Source organism: Phyllostomus hastatus, unplaced genomic scaffold (genome assembly GCF_019186645.2).
Source record: "Phyllostomus hastatus isolate PE091 unplaced genomic scaffold, TTU_PhHast_1.1 phas_scaffold_755, whole genome shotgun sequence".
Classification (NCBI taxonomy): domain Eukaryota; kingdom Metazoa; phylum Chordata; class Mammalia; order Chiroptera; family Phyllostomidae; genus Phyllostomus; species Phyllostomus hastatus.
Window position 1 is genome coordinate 8,448,294 of NW_025334039.1, and position 23,801 is coordinate 8,472,094.

At 39.7% G+C, this 23,801-nt stretch overlaps 1 protein-coding gene across 6 annotated transcripts in view; it reads left to right on the top strand.

Moving 5' to 3' along the window:
* The window catches only part of ANKS1B (ankyrin repeat and sterile alpha motif domain containing 1B), an 830,913-nt gene that overhangs the window by 410,868 nt on the left and 396,244 nt on the right, over nucleotides 1-23,801 (top strand). For 5 of the 6 annotated variants that reach the window (XM_045826440.1, XM_045826441.1, XM_045826442.1 and 2 more), the window contains exons 13-14: nucleotides 11,679-12,265; nucleotides 14,647-14,719. In XM_045826440.1, the coding sequence (XP_045682396.1) occupies nucleotides 11,679-12,265; nucleotides 14,647-14,719 (660 nt within the window). The remainder of the gene's footprint in view (nucleotides 1-11,678; nucleotides 12,266-14,646; nucleotides 14,720-23,801) is intronic. The other variant, XM_045826445.1, reaches the window with a different exon arrangement.

Below are 23,801 nucleotides of genomic sequence, written 5' to 3' on the forward strand. Positions count from 1 at the left end.
TCATTCTCTGAGCACTTCCTTGCTTCCTGGCACAAGATGTTCCAGGCCCACCTTGCGCTTGCGCTGCACTGGCCCTGATACCAGTCATTTCTCAATGGACCCTTGTTTATTTTAGTGGAAAATATATTTAGTGGCCAAAATCTGGGCTTTGCTTATTCTTATTGGGATGTCAATTTCCCAGGCCCTCTCAGTGGACAGAGTTAGGTGTACTATATGTATGTATAGATGCAAACATACATAAATACATATTGCATCTACATCTTCATCTCTATCTGGAAAACATTGATATCTTCAGTTCCAGTCTAACATCATGAGGTTCACTCTAGTTTTCTCCCTCTTCTTATTTATAAATCCCTCCTTCAGCAGTGAGAAATCTGGCTTCCACGAACCTTAATGTAGTTGCTTTTGATCAACCTCCATATAAGTAACCATTTCCTATATCCACAGCCGCCTCCTCCTCACTCCAATACCTTTCTCGCCCTGCCTGAGATTTGATTCCCCAGGCATTTATCTCTCTGTGCAAGCACCCTGCTCACCCCCCTGGGACTCTGCACCTTCCAACAGGCCATGCCCACACGTGGACACCCTCCTTTCCCCTACAGGGCTTTGACATCTCATGCCAAGCCACCCCGTTCAAGAACACTTTCCTTCTGGACATGGACACCTTCCTCCCCCACTTGGGTTTTGACATCCACCTCTGCAGGGAAACTCTCCCTTTGCTCAGTTTCTGAGTCCTTCTGCGCTAGAACACTTCCCCTTCTTGCATTCCCTCCTCCCCCTCTCTGGCCCTGACTGTCCATACCATGCCACTGCCCTCTTAATCCTGCTTGTGTTCAAGTGTGAGCACCACCATCACCCTGCTTGGGCTTGGATACCCTACTCTGGGCCACTGCACACCCGCCATCCATGGAAGGTATGGATGTCATGTCCCTCCTCTCTGACTTCAGGACTGAATTGTTCATGGAGGGAAAGGGAAGGGGAAAGAGACTGACCAGCCGTCTCACGTCTGAGCTCTCCTACTTATAGTTTAGATTGTTCTTTCAAACCCTGGATCATTTTAAAAGTTCTTTTAAATAATTTTGAATTTTAGGTTACAGCTTTCAGATTTCTTGGGGCTCCATTTTTTGGTTTGTTTTCATTAGCTGTTAGATACTCACTTCATGTCTTTCTGTTGCAATGTCTTTAAATGGGATTCCATCAGCGTTATTTTGTTGTTGTTGTTGTTCCCCATGATTAATGGGAAGAAGTGTCCTGAACATTTCTATTAAGAAGTTTCCATCTGAGAACAGGCTGGAGCCACCACATCACGGCTCAAGGATTTGCTCCTTTGTTATTACCATGAAGTGTTAAGGAACCTGGACACCTCTCTGCTTAATTCAGAACGGCTTCCTGCCATTAACCTCAGTATTCTGAGTGCCATGCACCTTGCCTTCCCAAGTTGTGCTCTCGCGACAGAACGCTGTTTTGCTATTATTACATTCCAGGTCCCCCATCTCTGGACCTCTGCCTTGCCTACCCCTCCTGCCTCCTCATTATATGAAATGTGTTGCTCCCTTGCCCTGCTGTTTTTACCCTGTTCAATTTGGATTCTGCTTCTGAATGTTTTTCTTCGGAGTGAGCCTCTAGTCTACAAAAGCATGCTTTTGCTGGATATTCCTTTTTAAAAATTATATTTCATTGATTTTGCTATGACAGTTCCCCTGATTTTCCCCTTTGTGCCCCTCCATCCAGCGCTCCATACTCCCTCAGGCAACCCCTCCACTATTGTTCATGTCCAAGGTCATGAATATAAGTTCTTTAGCTACTCCATTTCCTATGTTGTACTTCTCCATGGCTATTCTGTAACTACCTACTTCTACTTCTTAATCCCCTCACCTCTTCATGCATTCTCCCCCTCCCCCATCCCATCTGGCAGCCATCTGGTAACTTCTTTTCTCTTGCTGCTTTTAAGAATCTCCCTCTCCCTGGCTTGTGTGGATGGAGAGCTGGCCTGCAAACCGAAAGGTTACTGGTTCAATTCCCAGTCAGGGCACAATCCTGGGCTGTAGGTCAGGTCTCCAGCTGGGGCCATTTGAGAGGCAACCAATTGATATATCTCTCACACACTAATGTTTCTCTTCCTCTTTTTCTCCCTTTCTTCTCTCTCTAAAAGTAAATAAATAAAAAAAATTTTTTGAAGTCTTTCTTTATTCTGAGTATTCTGAGTGCCATGCACATTGGGCCTTTTAACCTTTGGCCTTTTAACTATGACATATCTTAGAGTGGGCCTCCTGGTATCCATCATAATTGGGACTCTCTGTGCTTCTTGGATTTGCATATCTATTTCCTTTGCCAGGTTAGGGAAGTTTTCTTTCACTATTTTTTTCAGATAAATTTCCAATTTCTTGCTCTTTATCTTCTCCTGGCACCCAGCGAGGTGAATGTTGAACCTCTTGAAGTTGTCCCAGAGGCTGCTTATACTATCCTCATTTTTTTGGATTCTGTTATCTTCTTGTTGTTCGACATGGTTGTTTTTTGCTTCCTTATGTTACAAATCATTGATTTAATTCTCAGCTTCATCCACTCTACTGTTGTTTCCATATAAATTGTTCTTCATTTCAATTAGTGTATCCTTCATTTCTGACTGGGTCTTTTTTATGCTGCTGAGGTCCTCACTAAGTTTCTTGAGCGTCTTATAAATAGTGTTTTAAACTCTACATCTGGTAGATTGCTTATCTCCATTTCAATTATCCCTTTTTCTGGAGTTTTGATCTGTTCTTTCATTTGGGCCATCTTTCTTTGTCTCCCTGTTTTGGCAGTCTCCCTGTGTTTGTTTCTATGTAATAGGTAGAGCTGCTTTGCCTCCATGTCTTGGTAGTGTGGCCTAATGTAGTTGGGGTCCTGTAGGGTCCAGTGGCACAGCCTTCCCTGTCATCCAAGCTGGGTAATCGAGGTGCGCCCTTCATGTGGGCTGAGTACACCCTTCTCTTGTAGTTGAGCTTTGGTTGCTGTTGGCAGATCAATGGGAGTGGTTTACCCAGGCCAGTCAGCTGCAAGGACTGGCTGTGACCACTGACCACCAACCTCTACCCTCCATGGAAGATCAGCTGTGCAAGGACTGGGTGGTGGTTCTCCAGCTTGGTCTGTAGTCGTCCACTGAGTGCTCTGGCCTTGGGGTTTCCCAGGTGGTGCAGACCAAGGTCAGCCCCCACCTATGTTTTTCCCGGGGCACCCTGCCTGAGCTATAAACCATCTGAGATGGCTGCTACTTGTGCTGAGCTTGGAAATTTCCAGGCAAAGACAAGCTGTAAATCTAATCTGGCTGCCACTAGAGCTCACTGAAGCCAGCTGTTGCTTGTTTGATAGGATTTACAAGCCAAGACCAGTCATTTTTATGGAAAAAGCAGCTTGGATGGACCCATAAATTGGGTAGGGCAGAGTCTCTGGAGATCTCCAAGGAAGGTCCAAGAGGGTTAGCCCAGTTGATGGAGTCTCAGATATGGCACCAGCTTGCCAGCTCTGTGGGAGGAGTGTTTAGCAAAGGGACAATGTCTCTGCTTGTCTTGATGCAAGGCACTTCAGTTCCTCCCTTTATGTCACTGGTACCTTTCAAGCTGCTATGCCAGTGCTGGAGCTCAGAGGGAGTGAGTCTGAGTAGGTGAGTCCTACTCAGGTGTGATGGTGTGGAGGTTCTCTAAGAGGAACTGCTTGGGGCTCCAGAAGTTTCTTCCACCAGCTCAATTTCTGCTAGATTTTGCATCCAGAAGTTGTGGGGGCTTATTTTCCTGGCACTGGAATCCTGGGTTTCAGGGCCTGGTGTGTGTCTGGGACTCCTCATTCCTGAGATATCCCTCCTGAATTTTTATTCATGTGGGTGTGAGACCAGCCCGTTCCTCATCTGTGCCCCTCCCACCAGTCCGGATAGATGTGGTTTCTTTAATTCTGTAGTTGTCAGACTTCCATTCAGTTTGATTTCTGACAATCCTGAGTGATGGCTGTTCTATATTTTAGTTGTCATTTTGATGTGATTGTGCAAAGAGGGAGCTGTGCCTGCCTATGCTGCCATCTTGCTGAATATTTCTGAGAACCTTAATGGTTTATGCTACTTCCCATTGTCTTCTTCAGGATTTTTTTTAAGTTTGTTGATTTTTCTCAGTTTCCTGCTTAGTGCCAGATCCTCTCCTCTTTTTGGAATCAGTCTGCTGGCCATTTCTGGGTTCCTTGGCTCACAGGCTCCATCAAATTTCCTTTTCTTTTTACTATTACAGCTGCACAGCTGCTGGGCTAGCTCTGGGCCCAGCTGCCATCACAGCATTTGGCTGTGCCCACGCTTTTTCCAGGACCACGGGGATTCCTTGATCCCTGCTGTATTGAAGATACCACCTGTGGTTGGTTTGTGGGATTTTGTTGTTATTGTTTGATATCATGTGCTCACATTGTATTCTTTGACTTTCTTATGCATTATTTTTATGAGAGGACTAGGGGAGATTAATGGTTTTTTTTAAAATACTACACTATTGTCATATTTTGGCCATCAGAATAGCAGGTGATCTTCTAAAGTATAAATCACACCATATAAACCCTACCCGTTCCTTCATCTGTGACCTCATCTTCAACCATTCTACCCACTTGGTGATGGTTAATCTATGCCACCTTCACTGGGCCATGGGGTGCTAAGATATTTGGGCAAGCATTATTCTAGGTATTTCTATGTAGTGTTTTTAGGTGAGATTAACACATAAACTGGTAGACTGAGTAAATCCAATTTACCTCCCTAACGTGGGTGGGCCTCATCCAACCAGTTGAAGGCCTGAATACAACCAAATGGCTGACCCCCACCAAAAAGCAAGAGAGAATTCTTACTGTCTGACAGTCTTTGAACTAGTACATAGCTTTTTTCCTGCCTGGACTCACCCCAAAACATTAGCTTAAAACATTAGCTTGAGCTAACTACATGAACTGAAGCCTGTTGGCCTTCAGACTAGAACTACCTACTTACACTGTCAATTTTCTGGTTCTCAGGCCTTTGGATCTAGACTGCAACTATGCTTCTCTCTGTCTCTCTCTCTCTGTCTCTCTCTCTGTGTCTCTGTCTCTCACTCTCTCTCAAAGAACCCTGGCTCATTTACCACCCTTTCACCATTCTTGTAGTTATGCTGGCCTTCGGAACAGCCTCAGAGGACTTCCATACCTTCTGTTCTCCACTGGCAATTAACAAACAAGTCCTATCTCATTACGTGGCTTTGCTCTCTTTCTAGAACTTACCATCATCAGAAATTATACAATTTTGATTTGCCTGCAGTTGTGTCCTTCACCGGACTGTAGTCACCCTGAGAGCAGGATGTTGGTTTGGCGCTACAGAAACTTTGATACAGGACAGGGCCTGGTACATAGCAGGCATTTTATACATATTTGTGAAGTGAATTTAGAATTTCTACAACATCAACATCAGCACTAGAATGCCTGAAAATGGGGACTTTAAAAAACAATCTTTCTGAAGAGGAATGTAATGACCCAATACACAAAAGCTATGGTCTATAATGGAAGAAGACATCACTGTTTTCTAGAGCTTGTTTTCATCTGAACATGAAATTTTTGGTTTTATTATTTAGGTACTTATATGGGTGATAAAGATCAAGGGCAAAGATGGATAAAAAGAGATGGAACTGCTTACTACTGGATACTTACTCTGACATTTCTTTGAAATGCTAATGATACTTTGAATAACTATCAGATTGGAATTCACACCTTTAGCTCTGTACTTTGGCATGAAATAACCACTTATCAAAAGGGAAGTATGAAATTAAGTGAGACAAGTTATAAAAACAGTTCAATCTGTACACCTTTCCTCAGTTTAATCTAAAGAAGTAGAAAGAAAATGCAAAATTTTTTTGCCAAAGTATACCTTTAAAAATATGCAATCAGAAAATAAGGAGTAAACCCCATATGTTTACCATGTCAAAATACCAATCTGTATTAAGTTCCTAATACAATTAATTACTACCGCATTTCTTTGTGAAAATAAAACCTTCCCGGTTAAAAACTATTGTTATAACAATAGAAACATATATTTCAGGTATTCTGTCCCACAAGCATCGTTCTGCTTTCCTTCTATTATTTCACTCAGTCTTCACAACACTTATAGGTGTTTACTATTACAATTACTGTTTCTAGATGTGAAAACATAAACATTTCTGGTATTTATTTTGAAAAATGTATTATTTCTTCTTTAAAACTCGGAATACAGACTGAATCAGTTATGCATTGCTACGTATGAAACTACCCCAAAACGTAATGGTTTAAAATAGCAGCTGTTTGTTTAGCTCATGGTTCTGGTGGGTGTTTTCTTCCAGGTCAGGCCAGCCTCTGTTCATCGGGACTGGACCTGCTCATGCACTGTGGTCAGTAGGCTGGCCGGCCTGGGGTTGGGTTGGATGGTCCTGGAGGGCCTCATTCATGTATTTGGAAGCGTGTCCTATAGTTTGGCAGTAAACATCTTTGTGGCAAGCATGTTTCCCGTATAACTGAGTGGTCGTAAGGCAATCTGTGGTCAAAGATAAAATATCAAAAATGAAAGAGAAATATTAAAGAGGATATAACAAAACATGAAAAATTAATTACAAAATTTAAAAGACTGTACTGAGAAAACTGAAACTACACTGCCTTTGAAGTTTTTTGTTCATTGTATTATACTTTTTTTTCCTGTTTTCTTTTTTTGCTTCTAGATTTGTCTCCTCTTTCAGCATTGCACTTTTTTCTTTTTCACTAAATTTCTTCCTTTATTAAAAGCGGTGTCCTTTTCCAACTACAGAATTAATAATTAATACTCTGGAAGACTGCTGTGAATCAGTACCCGCCTCTTTTATATTTGCCATAGCATGGTAAGCTTTTGACAGGTGAGGCGGATGTCTGTGCTCACCAGAGGATTTGCAAAAACTCCTGTGTTATCATGTTCTAGGATGGTGTGTTATCTGGCTTTACACAGAGCTTTGCAATCTGGTTTTACATGTAGTTGTTAACCTCCACTATTTTAAGACTGCCATGTCTACTCAGCATAGACCATTTTGAGGGCTGAGATTTGTACTCGTGCAGTGTACAAATGGGAGTGCTAAGAGCACTCGTCAGTGGAGAAGGAAGCCAAACTGACAAAGTACAGGAGGTCTGCCACATGGAAACAAACCGTCAACCAGTTAATTTATCTTTTACGGCAAAATTGCCTCATGTCCAATTAGTTGTGCTGCAAAAATGTTTGTAGTAAACATGCTTGTGGCAAGAATGTTTATGGCAAAACTATCTGGAACCATCTGGAAGTTTGCTGGCTGTGAACAGAGGTGCGGGGCCGGAGGTGGGGGGCACAGGAATTGGTAGTAGACATACCTTTTTATTTTTAATTTGTTGTTTGTTTGTTTGTTTGATGCTTTGACATCTTGGGACCTTGTTAACTCTGGACCAGTGACCCATCCCAGGGGTTGCTGATTCTTAGAGACAGAAAAGTCACCTGCGTACATGCCTTCATACGCAAATCTGCCAATCCAGAGCCTAGCCCAGCAACATCCTCTATCAGGCTGTCACTCAGAGCCACCATCCACCTGCCCTAATCACCCCAACACCTCACACCAGGCCACTAGGAATAGCCCCTGTGCCCTAGCGCCCACTGAAATGATCCACAATACCCAACCCTAAATCTGCCTATGGTGCTTCAACCATTCCTTCCCACAAAAGCCACAGTAAAGCCTCTTGCCCATCATCTCCTTCACTCCTGCTGCCTCCTGCCTAATCGTGGTGTTTCCCTGTGTGCCCTGCCTAACCTATCCTTCCTCCCCCACCCTGAGGCCTTTCCCGTCATTGCACAGCATGCTCCCTCCTCTTAGAATCTATGAGCACAACAATCTGTTCTCCTAGTGGCAACTCCTAATCTGCTAGCCTCTTTATACTTGAAAAATAATAAAGCCTACAATTTCAACTAGCTGGGTAGTGTACCATTTCACCACCCAGCAGGCCAGCCTGGGCTTGCTCCCAGGGCAGCGAGGTTCTAAGAGCGGCAAGAGGACAAGCCCTAGTGCACGAGCGCTTTCCAATACTCTGCTCACATCACCTCTGCTATTGTCTCATGGACCAAAGCAACACGCAGGGCCACACCGGGGTCATGCGGAAGTGAAACCCGAAAAGTCAGTATTCATGCTGCCTGTCACCTACCAGACCCAATAAGCAGAGATAGGGACTGAATCTTCATGGGCGCTTTGTTCAGATGGCTGGAGATCTGAGAAGACGTCGGGTTTGTACCCACACAGACCGTCTTACATTTCCTTTCAAGCCAGTCTTTTTTAGAAGGGGGAAAAAGTGTAGGTCAGGGATTTGGAATTCAAGAGAAGAAAGTATACGTAAGGATTTGGAATTCAGGAAAGAGGTTAATCAGATAAAAGCCGCAGTCCAGCAATTTCCCTAACATCTTTTCATCTTCTGACTGGTCATTTTCTTCATCTGTGTCCTGTGTCCTGGGCGGCGGACTGTCTCTCCCTGGAACACAATGGCTCGGATACCACCTTGATTGCTCGTGGTCTCTTCTGGAGCACAGAGGTCAATCGCTTGTGGTCTCCTGGAATCGGGGTGGGCCTTACCTGCAGTTCCTGAAACAGTAGTTTCAACACGCATCAACTACCAGGCTTATTAACTATTACCTTAGACTAAAATTTTCCAACTCTTGAGTGTCCACCCCGTCAGGAGGAATGGCTGCAGCAGCCGCTGCAGTCCGGGGCCATTTCCTGAGTCAGCCCACCAGCCCTGCATTTCAGGAGGGTTCGTGTCAGCTTCGCTTTGTCTTTGACTTGAGTAATCTTTAGAGTTTGGCCACTGGAATAAACAAATAGTTGCCTTTTCATAACTCTTAGCAAAAATGTTACCAACTGATACTAAAAACTGTTATTCAGCCCTGGCTAGTGTGGCTCAGTGGATTGAGTGCCAGCTTACAAACCAAAGGTCTCCAGTTCGATTCCCAGTCAGGGCACATGCCTGAGTTATGGGCCAGGTCCCCAGTAGGGGGCGCATGAGAGGCAACAGATCAACGTATCTCTTGCACATTAATGTTTCTCTCCCTCTCTTTCTCCCTTCTTTCCCCTCTCCCTAAAAATAAATAAATAAAATCTTTAAAATAAAATAACTGGTATTTAAAAGACTAACCTCATAAGCTCCCTAAATTCTCTTGACTCAGGGAAGTGACTGCTTGTGATGAGAGGACTTGGAGAATACAAAGCATTTTGTTGTGGCGATTCTAGTCATTTCTGTCAAACCGCAGAGGCGCTTGTAACCTGCCCATCGCTGGAAACTGTGGTGCACTGTTCCTAAAACTCTCATCATCATGAACATGATCAGGAATCTTTTGACTGAGACTTACAGAAACTTTTTCTCACATTAGGCTGATTCTCTTCAGTTTTCCTTTGAAACTCAAACTCTTTAGCCTTCTCAGCAACTTTCAAAATAAAATTCTAAGCTTCCTTTTCAGAATGCCTCCTTCCATGTACAATTATTTATCCATTACTGTCTTTCCATACCAACCTGCTTATGTCGTAAAGCACTGTGGGGAGCCAAGTAGCCAAGGAAGAAGAAAGAGAAAATAAATTGGAACAGATGCCAGGTTTATTTGCTCGTAGCAGAAGCTTACTTCCATGAAGCAGAAAATAATCTTGCAGTCCAATCATCCCAAAGTCCAGGAACAGTCATAAACAAGAAAAGTATGTCCCTCCTCACAAAAAGCCTACTTGCTTAACCTTGAACCACAGGTTATTCTTTTACCTTAATAGTGAAATATTTTTCAGGACAATTCAGTATGGGAATATGATGGACTTCAATTTGAATGTCAGCTTAACTTACTGGCTGGGGAAACTGCAGCAATTTAAGTTTTCTGTGTTAATTTTGACTTCTAAAAAATGTACATAATACGCCATAAACACTATCTTTCCGAGAGGACAAAGATGCCTTGCCTCACTCCCTACCCCACTATTCTACTATTAAGAGGGTCCCTGTTGCAAGGGGAAGACAAAATGCAGTTCTGTCAAAGACGTAGTGTTGCTACACTAGACAGAGACAGAGTTTTTGTGGGAAGATAAAGTGATTAGAATAGTGCTGGATGGGCGCAAACTGTTTCTCTGTTAGACTCGTGTCTCTTGGACTCCTCTTCCCATCACTCTTCTTTCTTCCACCTCAGGACACAGTCTGGGGCCATTTAGGCCCAGTAGGTCTGGGCAGAGGGATGCCTTCCGTTTGGAAAAACCAAACAGGAACAAGGGTAGAGTCTAGGGATATGCTTCCGTTGACTCCAAGGGACAGAACAGTCCAAGGACCTGGAACCAAATTCATTAAAGAAACAGTTTGTCTATAGCATCCTCTGGGCAAATACCTATTGTGGTTGCTGATTTATGTAAACACGTGAGTTCAATATTCTGGCCATGTTTTCTTCTATCAGAAAATCGTGATAATTATTCATCATCTCACAGGATTATTATGAGGTCAGATGAGAGGATGTAAATATAATCCCTAATTAAGTACCTCACAAAGAGCATATACCTATTAAATGTTATCTGTTAATTTATAAAAACTTTGGTATTTGGGGTTTGTAATAATAACTAACTTCTTTAAAGTATGAGTCAGCAAGTCAACTTTGGATCTGTGGTTGTCGTCTACCACATTGGCTCTGCAGTATTTTATTTACAAAATTGGGTTATGGGCTCATTGGGTAACTGTGTAGCAAATATTTAGCTATATGAATTAATATGACCAGTCAAAAAAGTTAACTGACTTCTTTTGCTAAATTCTTTGGCCAAGTTTGTACACAGTAGCTTTAAAACACAAATTAGGTCATTATAAAGCATGTCATGTTTTAAATTTCAGAGAACACTTATGATTTATCTTAGAAAAAATGTAAAGCAATAAAAATGAGCATTCTTCTTTGGTTTCCTGTATGCATTACATTCTCAAAGACCTAAAGAAATTCAAAATAACTAATATTGTTTCAGAAAGGAAAGGAAAAAGGAACTTTGTGTTAAAAGCTCAACATCAGTTTCTTGTAAAAGTGTCTTGCTTTTTAGTGATTCTGGATTACATTGTTTGCCTGTGTTAAGCCTGAGCAAATCCTTTTTGTCTTAACTATATAATCTGTGTAGAATTATTCTTAATTTTATATTTAAAGTAATACTATTGGGATTATTAACCTTAAATTACTCCTAATAATACTTCTTTTCAAGATTTCATTCATGGATATAATTGCTGGTAGAAGGGCAGAGGGATGTCTTGTGCATGACCTTGATTTACCTGCCTTATGTCCTACTGAACAGTGTGACTCACTTATTGCCATGGCTTGGATGTGGGTGTCTCATGTTAAGAAAACACAATTTTGTTATTTAATATAAAACACACACACCCTGGGGACAAGGGAGAAGGGTATGCAATTACTCAATACCTGATTCATACCTTTGAAATGCACCCTAAACTATATCAGGAAGATTTGGTACACACACACACACACACACATTTGTTTTATATGCAGCACTGTAGAGTCATGGGTATTTCATAAAGTGAGGATGTCATTGTGTAGCAATAAATCAAATATCTAAATATAGCACAAGTGCAAAAGGGCACTGCTATTCTATCTGGGCTTCGGAGTCCTTTATAAACAAGTGTCCTGACATCCTTCTTTTCTGTTGCAGATGACCTCTCTCAACAAGAAGACAGTGACCCCCCCAAAGAATATGATCCTGGGCAATTTGCAGGCCTTCTCCATGGATCCTCTCCAGCCTGTGAGTCTCCTGAAAATCCATTCCATCTCTATGGGAAAAGAGATGAACGTGAAAGACAAGATGAAGTCAGTTTGGCAAACAGTCCTTTGCCTTTCAAGCAGTCTCCAATAGAAAATAACTCAGAACCTTTGGTAAAGAAAATTAAACCCAAAGTGGTCAGTAGGACAATTTTTCACAAAAAAACGAACCAAGTCGAAAACCATACCATTGTTGGTACAAGGACAAGTAGGAGTGGATCCCGGAATGGGGACCAATGGATTGTGAACACAGGGGGATTTGTGGAAAGGGCCTGTACCCTGGGGAGAATAAGGTCATTGCCAAAAGCCTTGATTGACATGCATTTGTCAAAAAATGTGTCTAAATCAGATTCTGATCTCATTGCCTACCCTTCAAATGAGAAAACATCAAGAGTTAACTGGAGTGAATCTTCAACAGCTGAACAGAGTTCTAAAGGGAATTCTGAAAGAACGCCATCCTTCACTTCTGAATGGGAAGAAGTAAGCCTTGTTCTTCTTTATTTAAGGCTTTGGAGTCAAGGAAGGTTTGGGGGGAGGATTTTCAGCTTTTTAAGTCTTTCAGAGGCAAAAAGAAAAAAAGAAAATTAACACATGGCTCCAAGTGGAAGGGAAAGGTTCTAGGGGTGATACATGATAATTTCACAGCGAGGGTAAAAACAAACACCGTTCCACACATGTGGAGAAATCTATTGTTTCCATGGAAATTGAAATCAAGCAGAAGTAATAACTAGCTATGAGGTACAAGAGAATGTTCACATTATGTACTACTAGCCCGTGCAGCTGACACATGGGGAAAAGTCTTTGTGCTTTTGCTGTTCCATATCATTTTGCTACTTGCTAACCTCTTCGTTAGCTCGTCTCCCTTTTTTAAAGTATATTTTCAGAGACTCTCCTTATAATCTTACAAATTACTGAATATTTCCCTTTTACAACTGTCAGAGAAATGTTGAAGAAAAAATGTATTGGGGTCGAGTGTCACCAATTTAAGGTCTACCTAAAGACAAAGTCTTTAATTTCATACAATTACTCAGAATGTAAGGGCCCTTGTAAGATTATGAAATATCATCCTCTGTCCCTAAGGAGGACTACATCATAAAATGATAACAGTTCTTGCGTTTTCTTGAATTTCTTCAAAGAATGGATAGCACTCACCCTTGACATTTCATTCTAGCATGTCATATTTTGTCTCTCAAAAGACCGTGCCAGTTGGACTTGGCTTTGAAACACAGTAGATCACCATAGCATTCTGAGAACTAGAAATGGAAATGGTTCTGATATTGACATTCCAAATTGAGCTGTTTGGGGAAAATCACTCACTCTCTCTGCTTCTGTGTCGGGGTGAACAAAATGAAACATTTATGTAATTCTTATTGCCCTTTCTCAAACCTGTTGTCTTACTAGGGGTGCTAGGATGATGAGTAGGGGATTAAACCATTAATGGCTAAACCTTCGATGGTCATTTCATCCTGTAAATCCCTTAATACTAGACTGCCAGTCTATCCATTACTTCTTTTTTAATTTTTGTTGTTGTTGTTGTTGTTCAGGTACAGTTGTCTCTATTCCCCCACCACCACTCCTCCCGACCCCAACCATCTCCACCTCCCACCCTCAATCCTACCCCCTTTGGCTTTGTCCATGGGTCCTTTATACATGTTCCTTGATGACCCTTCCCCTTTTTTCCTCCATTATCCCCCTCCCCTCTGGTCACTGTCAGTTTATTCTTTATTTCCATGTCTCTGGTTCTATTTTCCTCACTCATTTGTTGATTAGGTTCCACTTATAGCTGAGATCATATGGTATTTGTTTTTCACCACCTGGCTTATTTCACTTAGCATAATGCTCTCCAGTCCCATCCATGCTGTCTCGAAAGGTAGGAGCTCCTTCTCTCTTTCTGCTGCATAGTATTCCATTGTGTAAATGTACCACAGTTTTTTAACCCACTCATTTACTGATGGGAACTTAGGTTGCTTCCGGCACTTGGCTATTGTAAATTGTGCTGCTATGAACATTGGGGTGCATAGGTTCATTTGAATTGGTGTTTAACATCATCAAAATATCCATATCACCCTAAGCAATTTATATAGATTCAACACAATCTTTCTTAAAATACCAATGACTTATTTCACAGACATAGAACAAACATTTCAAAAATTCATATGGAACTGTTACTTCTATTTATTAACTCTGTGAATAACATTTGAAATTCTTTTTGGAAAGAGATAGGATTAATGAACATTTAACTTCTCTCTTAGTATTAAGTTGTTCCCATGCCTCAATTCTTGTGAGTAGTCAAACCATTTGCTAAGAACTTGGTTCCAGTGGCCGTGCCTGCAAACTGAACCCCACTCCTTTGTCAGTCAAATGAGACACACGCCCTACAGGATAGAGATGTTTGCATGAACTTATTCTCAGCCCTTCCCCTTCCAAGTTTAAAGAAAAGCTGTTCCTTACTTACTAACCCATGTCGGTCCAAAGTTTATTTTAGGAAATACAAAGAAAAGTCAGGTTGATTTTGAAAGCTTAAGAAAAGGAAACAATTTGTATTTTTAAAAGCAATTCAAAAGATGTCTGCTTTCCTTTAACCTTTCTCTGTCAGCCTCTTAATTGTGGTATTGCAATGGTGATAATACCAAGAAAACTACAGGGTGGGACAAAAGTAGGTTTATAGTTGTTCATATGGAAAATAATATAATAATTAATAAATAATAATAGAAGAATAAATGCTGTGTTTTTGTGTACTCACAACTGTAAACCTACTTTTGCCCCACCCTATATATTCTCCTGGCATTTGAAAGTCATTTTAAAATGCGACCCTAAAAATGAATATAATAATTCACTTATATGGTTTTCGTTTCTTGCAGATTGACAAAATAATGAGCTCGATAGATGTTGGAATTAACAGTGAACTCAAAGAAATGAATGGTGAGACCACAAGTAAGGAAACCTCTCCTGTATGTTTTAATGAATAAATGTGCTCAGGAACTAGCTAGAAAGTGATAGGAGATTTTTAGGTAATTTTATGTTTTATCATAATAACAGCACCTGTAAATGATTTCATTCTACTCATATCAAACAACCATGAACTCTAAACAATGTCAGTTATAAGTAAATTGATTTAACAGAGACATTTTTTCACATGTGCTATGTTATGATGCCAGTTAACATTAATGGAGTTTCAACTTTAGATAGAGCTAATTTTAAAGCACTTCAAAGTATTATAGAAAATGCTGACTTAATATACTACCATTCCTCATTCAGTGAAACGTCGCATTTATCCTGGCAAAAATGACTAACAACTTCTAAGCTGTAAGCTCCAGTATAGCAAGAACTAGGTGTTATTTATCTTCATGTATTCTAGACTATCTAGAAGGTGTCTCACAAATAGTCACTCCTGCAGTCACTATTTAATGTATTACCCTTATGAAATATTCTTTTTTTCACTGTAATTAAGAGTAAAAGAGTACTCAGGGTAAAAGGTCATTTGAAATTTTCTCTGAATACCTTTGCTTAATACTGATGGATGATGTAAAATACTTTAAAAAGTAGTAATAATAGTCATACTAAATAAACTACTATTCTGGAAAAAGTAAAAAAATCTACCTCCATCTTTATCCTGACACTAAGTAAAGATGTAACTGTAGATTAAGTGGGTTCATAGAGTTTGGAGTTAAAACAGGTGATTTCTATGCTCCCAGAACAACTTGTGTTAAGTTAGCAGTACTAGTTTATGTTTCTGCAGAAATAATAAGATTAAGATTTGTGTGAGAAAAGCCTGAATATATCATAGGACACACAGTTATGGGATTCTGTGGCCTTTTAAGTAGTCACAAGGAAGGGTGTTTTAAACAGCACTCCAAGAGTCTCTTGAGCACAGGTAAGTTGGCGAGTGGTTCTTGTGTGGGGCTCCAGGCCTCAATGGATAAGAAGTGACATTGAAATCTTGGGTTTCAGTCACTAGAGGGAATATTCAGGTCTAAATGAGACTCTGGTAGGAGCACCTCATTCCTTTCACATGTGTTGGGGCTAGTAAGAACTTAAATTATTCTAATATGACTTGTCCCCATGCTAATTGAATGATAATTTTTAAAAAGGTTAAACAGCCTTGGCCGGTGTGGCTCAGTAGATTGAGTGCTGGCCTGTGAATAGAGGTGTTGCCAGTTTGATTCCTGGTCGGGGTACGTGCCTGGCCTGCAGTCCTGGTTGGGGGTGGGTGACAGGTATCTGATCAATGTGTCTCTTGCATATTTATGTTTCTCCCTCTCTTTCTCCCTCCCTTCCCCTCTCTCTAAAAGTAAATAAATAAAATATATATTTTAGAAAGGTTAAACAATTTTTTATGAAATGCATAATTGTTTTAGATGTTGAAAGCTGAAACATTCTGAAAAAGTACCAGAATTGTGTTCGCATGTGTAGCGACACTTCAAGTATGATGCTAGTTCAGTGGTAGCACGTGTCACCAGGTCCCTCACCCAGACATGCTGATGGACATTAAAGACTTTTCCAGTGTGCAAAGAACTAGTCTAGGGATGTCTATTGTCACATAGTTCTTTCAGATGTGCTTAACATGATCATTTCAAGTTAGCCAAAGGAATGCCAATTTTTGGTTGATGTAAAAGTAAGAATTTCTTTTCTTTTAAATAGTAAATTCCCTGGGCCTGAGAGTGTTCAAACAGAGACCTAGTACTTCTCTGTTGGAAAACTTAGGTGACTTTGAACATTACTCTAATGTTCTAAAATTCTTCATTCTAGAGTGGTACCATAAAATTGTAAAAGTGTTATAAAAATGATTATAATGAAAATAAGGGTAAATGTTCAAAATGCCACTTAGGCAAAGCTGCTTTTGCAGGCATTTTAATGGCAAATCCACAGATTATTTTTCTTTAATTCTCCTCCTTCCACCTCTCATGCTGCCATCCTACCCACTGCCTTTATTTACTATTTTACTACAGTGATGATGAAAATCAAAGTAGCGACTCAGTCCTTAAGACTGCGTACTGTATGAGCCTTAATTTTCATCTCGTAATCATATACTAATTATGCAATTGGCCATAACAACTGGCATTCCAGTTGGCCATTAGGCCATTTATGAATTACAACTTTCCTGGGCTGCAGGCTTTTCCTTCTGGAGGCTGCACAGAACTGGAGGGGTGGTAACCCAATGAAGAAGGCATTCCATAAATAAGATATCAGATACTGCATGTGGTTGGGAGATAGCATGGTGAAATGAACAGTCAGACCAACATGAATTCAAATCTTAGCTCTATTTGGTTTCCCCACCAACATAAATGGGGATATTAATATTGAATAGTGGTAGAGAGATGCAATGCAATGCATGTAGAGTCTGACAAGTATAGGTATACATTATATTCCAGCTTCCCCCTTGCCCTACCATGAGGTAGATGTTGTGTTTGACATTGTGGACACAACAAGACATAAGGAAAAAGAAAGAAAGAAAAAAAGACATATCCACATTGCCAGCCCTTTCCTCAATAACTTCATGATGTGGGCTGGCCTCATGGTCTTCAAGTTAAATTTGCTGTATTCCCTGGAATTATAGTGTGCTAATTACAAAACAGGTAGTAAGTAGTAAGCCCAACAGTTAAGTGGTACCAGAGAAGAGTAGTTACTAAAAGAGAACATAAAACTCCAGGGTACCCTCTCAAAGAAAAGAGAAAGATCTAGGATGTATTGATTTAAATGGTCTAAATTATTTTTCTGAAATCTGAATGCTCTCTTTTTGCTCAATGATGAAGAAGAGATGTGCAATGAAATCAACAGGAAATAAATTTAGAATGAGAAAGAGGAAACTACTCTTGCCACTATCTGGAATTTGGTTGGAAGGCCACAGAGCATGTCTTTAACAGAGCTGTGTGGTTCTCTAAGCATTTATGATGTTTGTTACTAAAAACCTTGGAAAATGATTAGGAGCAATGGAAATACATGAAGGATTAAAGATCACCATTTAATTTTTCATGCCCTTGCCTATTTTGTTTTAGTGTTTTTGTCTGTCCTTCCCTCAACCTGCACTTTGCAATTTCAGTTATTTTGCAAACACAATATTCATTGGACCAGGAAGGGATTTGGAATACTCTCATCTTTACTCTTGTTTGAGCAGTCTCTATGAATCATACAACTAATTCCACTCGTAGAAACCACTGTCCTCTTTTTCAAAAAAATTTCCTTAGCCTGGCTGGCGTAGCTCAGTGGATTGAGCGCGGGCTGCAAACCAAAGTGTCACAGGTTCGATTCCCAGTCAGGGCACATGCCTGGGTTGCAGGCCATGGCCCCCGGCAACCGCACATTGATGTTTCTCTCTCTCTCTTGCTCCCTCCCTTCCCTCTCTAAAAATAAATAAATAAAATCTTAAAAAAAAATTCGTCAGTAATTACCTAATTAGTTTGAACTTTATCTAGCAACCTCAATTGTCCAAGACTAACACAGAAATAAAAGTAAATAAAATTTACTGGATTTATTTTCAGGTCAGTCCCTTCGGTTCTCACTCAGCATAGTATGAAAGCATAATTTTCACAAACATAATTTCTAGTTTCTCACTTGAGATCAGATTTAAATGCCAAAGGAACTAGCATTGGCAGTAGGCTTCCACTGTATTGAATACCTCATGTTACAGAGAACATCCTATTATTGGGTGATGTTGGATATGTGACATGATAGTACATTCTGCATCATCATGAAATCCCATGTGTAGGGTTTTTCCAGAGAAGAAGTATTGAAATTATACGCACTTGGATTGAGATTCCAGCTTTGCTTTGTGATTTCTTTGATGTCAACTTCCTCACCTATAAATTCAGAGTTTTTACAGTCACCTCATAAGACTGCTGCAAGATTAAATTACACAGTTGTACTAGTACAGCCTGAAATGTAGCAGGTGATCCATAAACATAAATTCTCTTGCATCTTGTCCAAGTATGCACGGCTGTCTTGCTAGTTAGAGTGCACGCCACGCAGGAAGATACTTGGGAAATCTTGCTTATCTTTTTGATCTGTGAGGATTGCAGTTAAGAGACAACTACTCACATTCTAAGGTGCTTTTATGTGGAGTCTTTTCTGAAGCTTCATTTCTTCACCATTGTCCTTGTATCATAAGGAAGCACTTTTGAGTTAGAAAAGTTACCATGTTCATTGAAAGTACTGCTTCAAATTGCCACACTAAGAATCAGTTCAATGATCTTTTTTTTCTTTTTATTTTAATCATTGTTCAAGTACAGTTTTCTCCCTTTTACTCCCAATCCAGCCACCCTCCCAACCCTCCCTCAATGATCTTCTTGATGAGACTGAGGATCACGTGAGTAAAGAGGTGGCAGTCATTGGCTCCAGAGGACTAGTTTGTCATTACACAGCAGCAAAGACACAGAGTAGTCAAGTGCCTGGACATCCCAATACAGGGATGGCAGATAATCTTAGACATACCCTCCTGTCTGTAAACTGGATTGAATAATCTCCTGTTGCACTAAACAGACTTCAGGTGTATGGACTGTATTAGATTGATCTCAAGACCATGAATGGAAAAAATATATTTGTTTAAGATGTTTTCTAAGGCTGGGATTTTTTTCTTATGCTTAAGGTTAAATTGTATTCAAGGAGAATTATTCTATAGTCTTATCTTTTAAAAACCTATGCTTGCAAATTCCATCTGAGTTTTAATTATAAATGAAAGCTATTAAAATGAATTTGTAAAGGATTTTTATCACAGGCTACACTGTCTGTATTGGATAAAGAGTACCAGTAACTCCCAAGCCATTTGCCGGAAAAGGCATAGCTCTAAAAACAGTGGCTAATGTTAGACCCACAACCCCACTTACTAAGCTGTCGCTCTTCTTCCTCCAAGAGTCTGAGGGTCAAGCTAGAGTTTAGAGTCCTTCGTAGCTGTGGAGACCCTGCATGCTGGGTTTCTGGGAATTTAGGAACACACTAAAGCAGAGCAGTGTTCCCTCTCCTGCTGGCCTAAGGCCAGCTTCTCCTCAGTCTGCAGGAACAGAGAGAGCTCCCACAGCCCATTCCCGAAGGAGGCCTGGCTGGGGCAGGCATCTGTCTCCGCAGCTCCAGGAGCTGCTCTTCCCTCACAGAGGCCTTGCTTCCAGGCCTCTGATTTGTGCTGTCTACTCTGGATCTGCATCAGGAGGTGCTGGGCTACCGATGCAGCTGATAGCTGTCCTCCTGCTGAGACTGCTGATGGGAAGATCATTTCTCAAACTCTAGGAGAACACTTTTTAGAGATGTATTTACAGTTTCCCAGAGTTACTACTCTATTACAGAAATGACAAAGAGGGAAGACAGAGAAATGTGTTCCATTCTTACTGTGTGTCAGACGCTGTGCAGTTTACTCCTGTGAACCTTTTTGCATTCAGCTCTCAAAATAACTCGGTGATGTGTTATTAGACCCACTTTATTGATGACGAAAGGCTCAAAAATTTAAGTAACTTGCTGAGTCGGTCGGTCGTTCAAGTCGGTCGACTTGAAGCAAGTCGGTAACTTGCTTCAGAGGTCGTTTTTCTTCTTCCTGAAGTTCATACTCCTTTCGAGAAAGTAATCAGAATAGCAGAAGCCAGCTCTTTGCCTCTTTCTCTTTAGTTCAAATCATACTCACATGCACCAAGGGGAGCCATCTGGGGTGGGTGGGGGTGGATGTGGAAACAATCACTTCCTTTCAGCAAAGCTCAACTATTGGTATGGAAGGCTTTAGTTCAAACCCCAAGCACAGGCCACATGGTCATATATTTAATGGATCACAGCTCTGAATATCTTCTGCTTCTCAAGAGTGAATGCCTAAAATAAATGCTAATAATGACCGGGGTTTCACTTCTTTTCAGAGGAAGAATTTTCCCTACCTTCAGGAATATTCTTTTTTCCACGAGCTGTTAAATTGCACATAAAAGCCTTTCTGTGAACTGCTTTGCAATAGGCATAATTTATTTTGATTTTTATTTCTTCTTACAACACTATTTTTAATAGAACCAACTGGGGGAAGTGGGAGGGGAATATGTTAGCACACAAGCATACTATTTTGTCTAAATCACACTATTTTTGTTATCATTTTATATAACACTATACTGAGTGACTTAGTTATTTTTTAGATGGGTTAAATCTAAGAAATCCCTGAATAATAGAATAGCTATATAGGAATGTGAATTATAGTAACTGTTAGGCTAGCATAAGTTAACTCATATTTATTAAGAGGTAGTGTTTAATTAACCAAACCATTGTGTTTTTAGCACTAGAGACACTAAATTTTGTTTCATTCCAAATACATAATCATTTAAAACTAAAATAACCTACATAATATAGGTTTTGTTCATTAGAACATGGCTGAGGTCCTCTGGTTTTGAAACTACAAGTAATATTCATATATGAAATTAGATTTCTCTTAAGTATGAAATAGTTCAGTTATCATTCTGTGGCCTAACATCAATAGTTATAACAGGTCCATTGTTTTCAGTTCAAGAAAATATTTAACCTTCTGGATGAAGCCTAGAGAAGTAAGCAAATGCTGTCTTCCACCTGCACTGGAATACTGTCCGTAACATCTTTCGTGCCTGATCAACCATCTGATTTGATATTTCCCATGATGATAAACTCACTACTTTTCAGGAACAATATAATCACTAGGAAGCTCAAATTATTAAAGGCCAATTTTGAGGCAAAGTATGTTACCTACATAGACATAGGTTTCAATATTCACTTGCAGTGGGACCTTGTGAAATTTATTTCATCAACCTAAACCTCACTTTTTCATACAAAAAGCAGCTATAATAGTAGTATCTACCTCTCCCCAGTATCACTGGGAATACTTAAGGAATTACTACATGAAAAAGTAGTCAGCTACATTCCTGGTCCATAGTGGACCATAATGGATGACATCCCTTTCTATCCATTTTTCTGTTTAAAAAAAATTTCCAGAGAAACAAAGGATGGATATTAGCTCATTATTTCAAATAAACAGGGGTGGGCAAAAGTAGGTTTACAGTTGTGAGTAGGCAAGACAGAGTTTATTCTTTTATTGTTATTTATTAATGATTGTATGATTTTTTGTATAAACAACTGTAATCCTACTTTTGCTCACCCTTGTATATACATACTTCAGGATATGGATGATATTTTTAATTTTACTTATTGATTTGAGAGAGAGAAACATCAATTTGTCACTCCACTTATTTATGCATTTATTGGTTGATTCTTATATGTGCCCTGCCCAGGGATCAAACCCATAACCTTGGTATATTGGGACAATGCTCTAACTAACTGAGCTACCCAGCCAGGGCTCTGGATAATATTTTTTATAGAATATTACCCCTTGCACATTCAACATAAAGTTGAAAACAGTTGCAAAGAGTCTTCTTTGTAGACACTTTAAAAATAGTAGAATGACTACTATCTAAATGTCAGTGCATTTTACAAAGCTCACCATTAATGACTTCATACTGGGAAGATAGTAGGAGCTAAAAATAATTAGGAATAATTTGAAGTATAGATACTATACCTTCCTGAGTTATGGATCGTCATAATGAGTGCTCTTAGATGCAAATTTTTCCTAAAATATAGTGAAGAAGTAAGTGATGACATGGACCACTCACCCACGAGAAAAGCTGTGCAGCTTATGCTGGTTGTGTCTGCGGTGCACACTGTCCTGGTCCCAAAAAGCTTCTCCTCTCCTAGTGTTTTTGATACACAAGCAGAAACTTCAGGAGAGTTAGGAAATGAAATGTTTTATACATTTAAAACCAGCAGTACTCAGCAATACCTCTCAGGAATGCTTCTCAAGGAAGCAACAGGACCAGAGCAAAAAATGTGTCTGTAAAGATGGTCAGTGCAGCATTATGATCATTTAAACAATAAAGTCAAATGAAATGGCCATTAACAGAAAATTTGTAAAATGCATTACCATAATTTCCTGTGATGAAATGGTAACTATCTAATTTAAAATGATATTGCATTTGCATTTGTTACCATGGAAATATAGTCATAACATATTAACTAAGTAAAAAACAGAGATAAAGTAAATTACAATCCCATTTTCAAATCCCACATATAAAAAGATCTGGAAGGACAGATGCGAAAACATTAATGGTAGATATCTCTGGACAAGATTATCACTGATTTTTATTTTCTGCTTTGCTAAATTTCCTGTAAATTTTACAGTGAGTATATACATTACTTTCCATTGTCCACACCATTCAATAAAGAGTAGATGCCTACTTAATAAACAAATATATATATTTATATGGAGGCATATATACAAACACATATATGTAAACATTTATATGTAAAACATAAAATGTTATAGCTATCAATGCTGATCACTAAAGGCTTTCCCAGCGAATACTGTGAATAAGAATGTAATTGAGTCTTTTTATCAGATTTGAGTTTAAATAGGTGTGGTTGAATGGTTTTAGAAAAGGGATTCATTCAACTTGTTTTTAGATTTTTATATTATTTCTGAAAACATCATTTAAAAATAACTACACAATTATTAAAATGTCCACCCAACTCCTGATCAAAATGATTTTTTCCTTGTCCATGTTCTGCTCTGCCTGAATGTTCTAGTGACTTTCTCATCATCGTCTATGTGCACATTTAATTTCTATGTGTTAACAATCTTATAGATAGAATTTAGTAATCTTTACTTCTATATAGCATTTCAAACATTTCTATTTCATTACATTTTTTCCTTATCCCCTTGTTGTATCCCTTCTGTGAATAGCCATTGTTAGCCTGGTATATATACTTCCAATCTTTTCTCCAATTATATGTGATCACAAACAAGAGATAGGTAGGGAGGGAGATAAATAGACAGATGGATAGATAGCTATTATGTTTTAAAAACATGAAATCATGCTATATACATTTCTCTCCAATTTGTTCTTCTCATTCAACAATATGTCATAGCTTTACCTTGTTTCTATTGTCAGTCTATGAAACCAAATTGCACTCAGGAAGTTCACCCTCAGAGAGGAAAAGGGCCCTAATCTGATTGCTGTTCTGCCCTGGGCACTAACTTGCT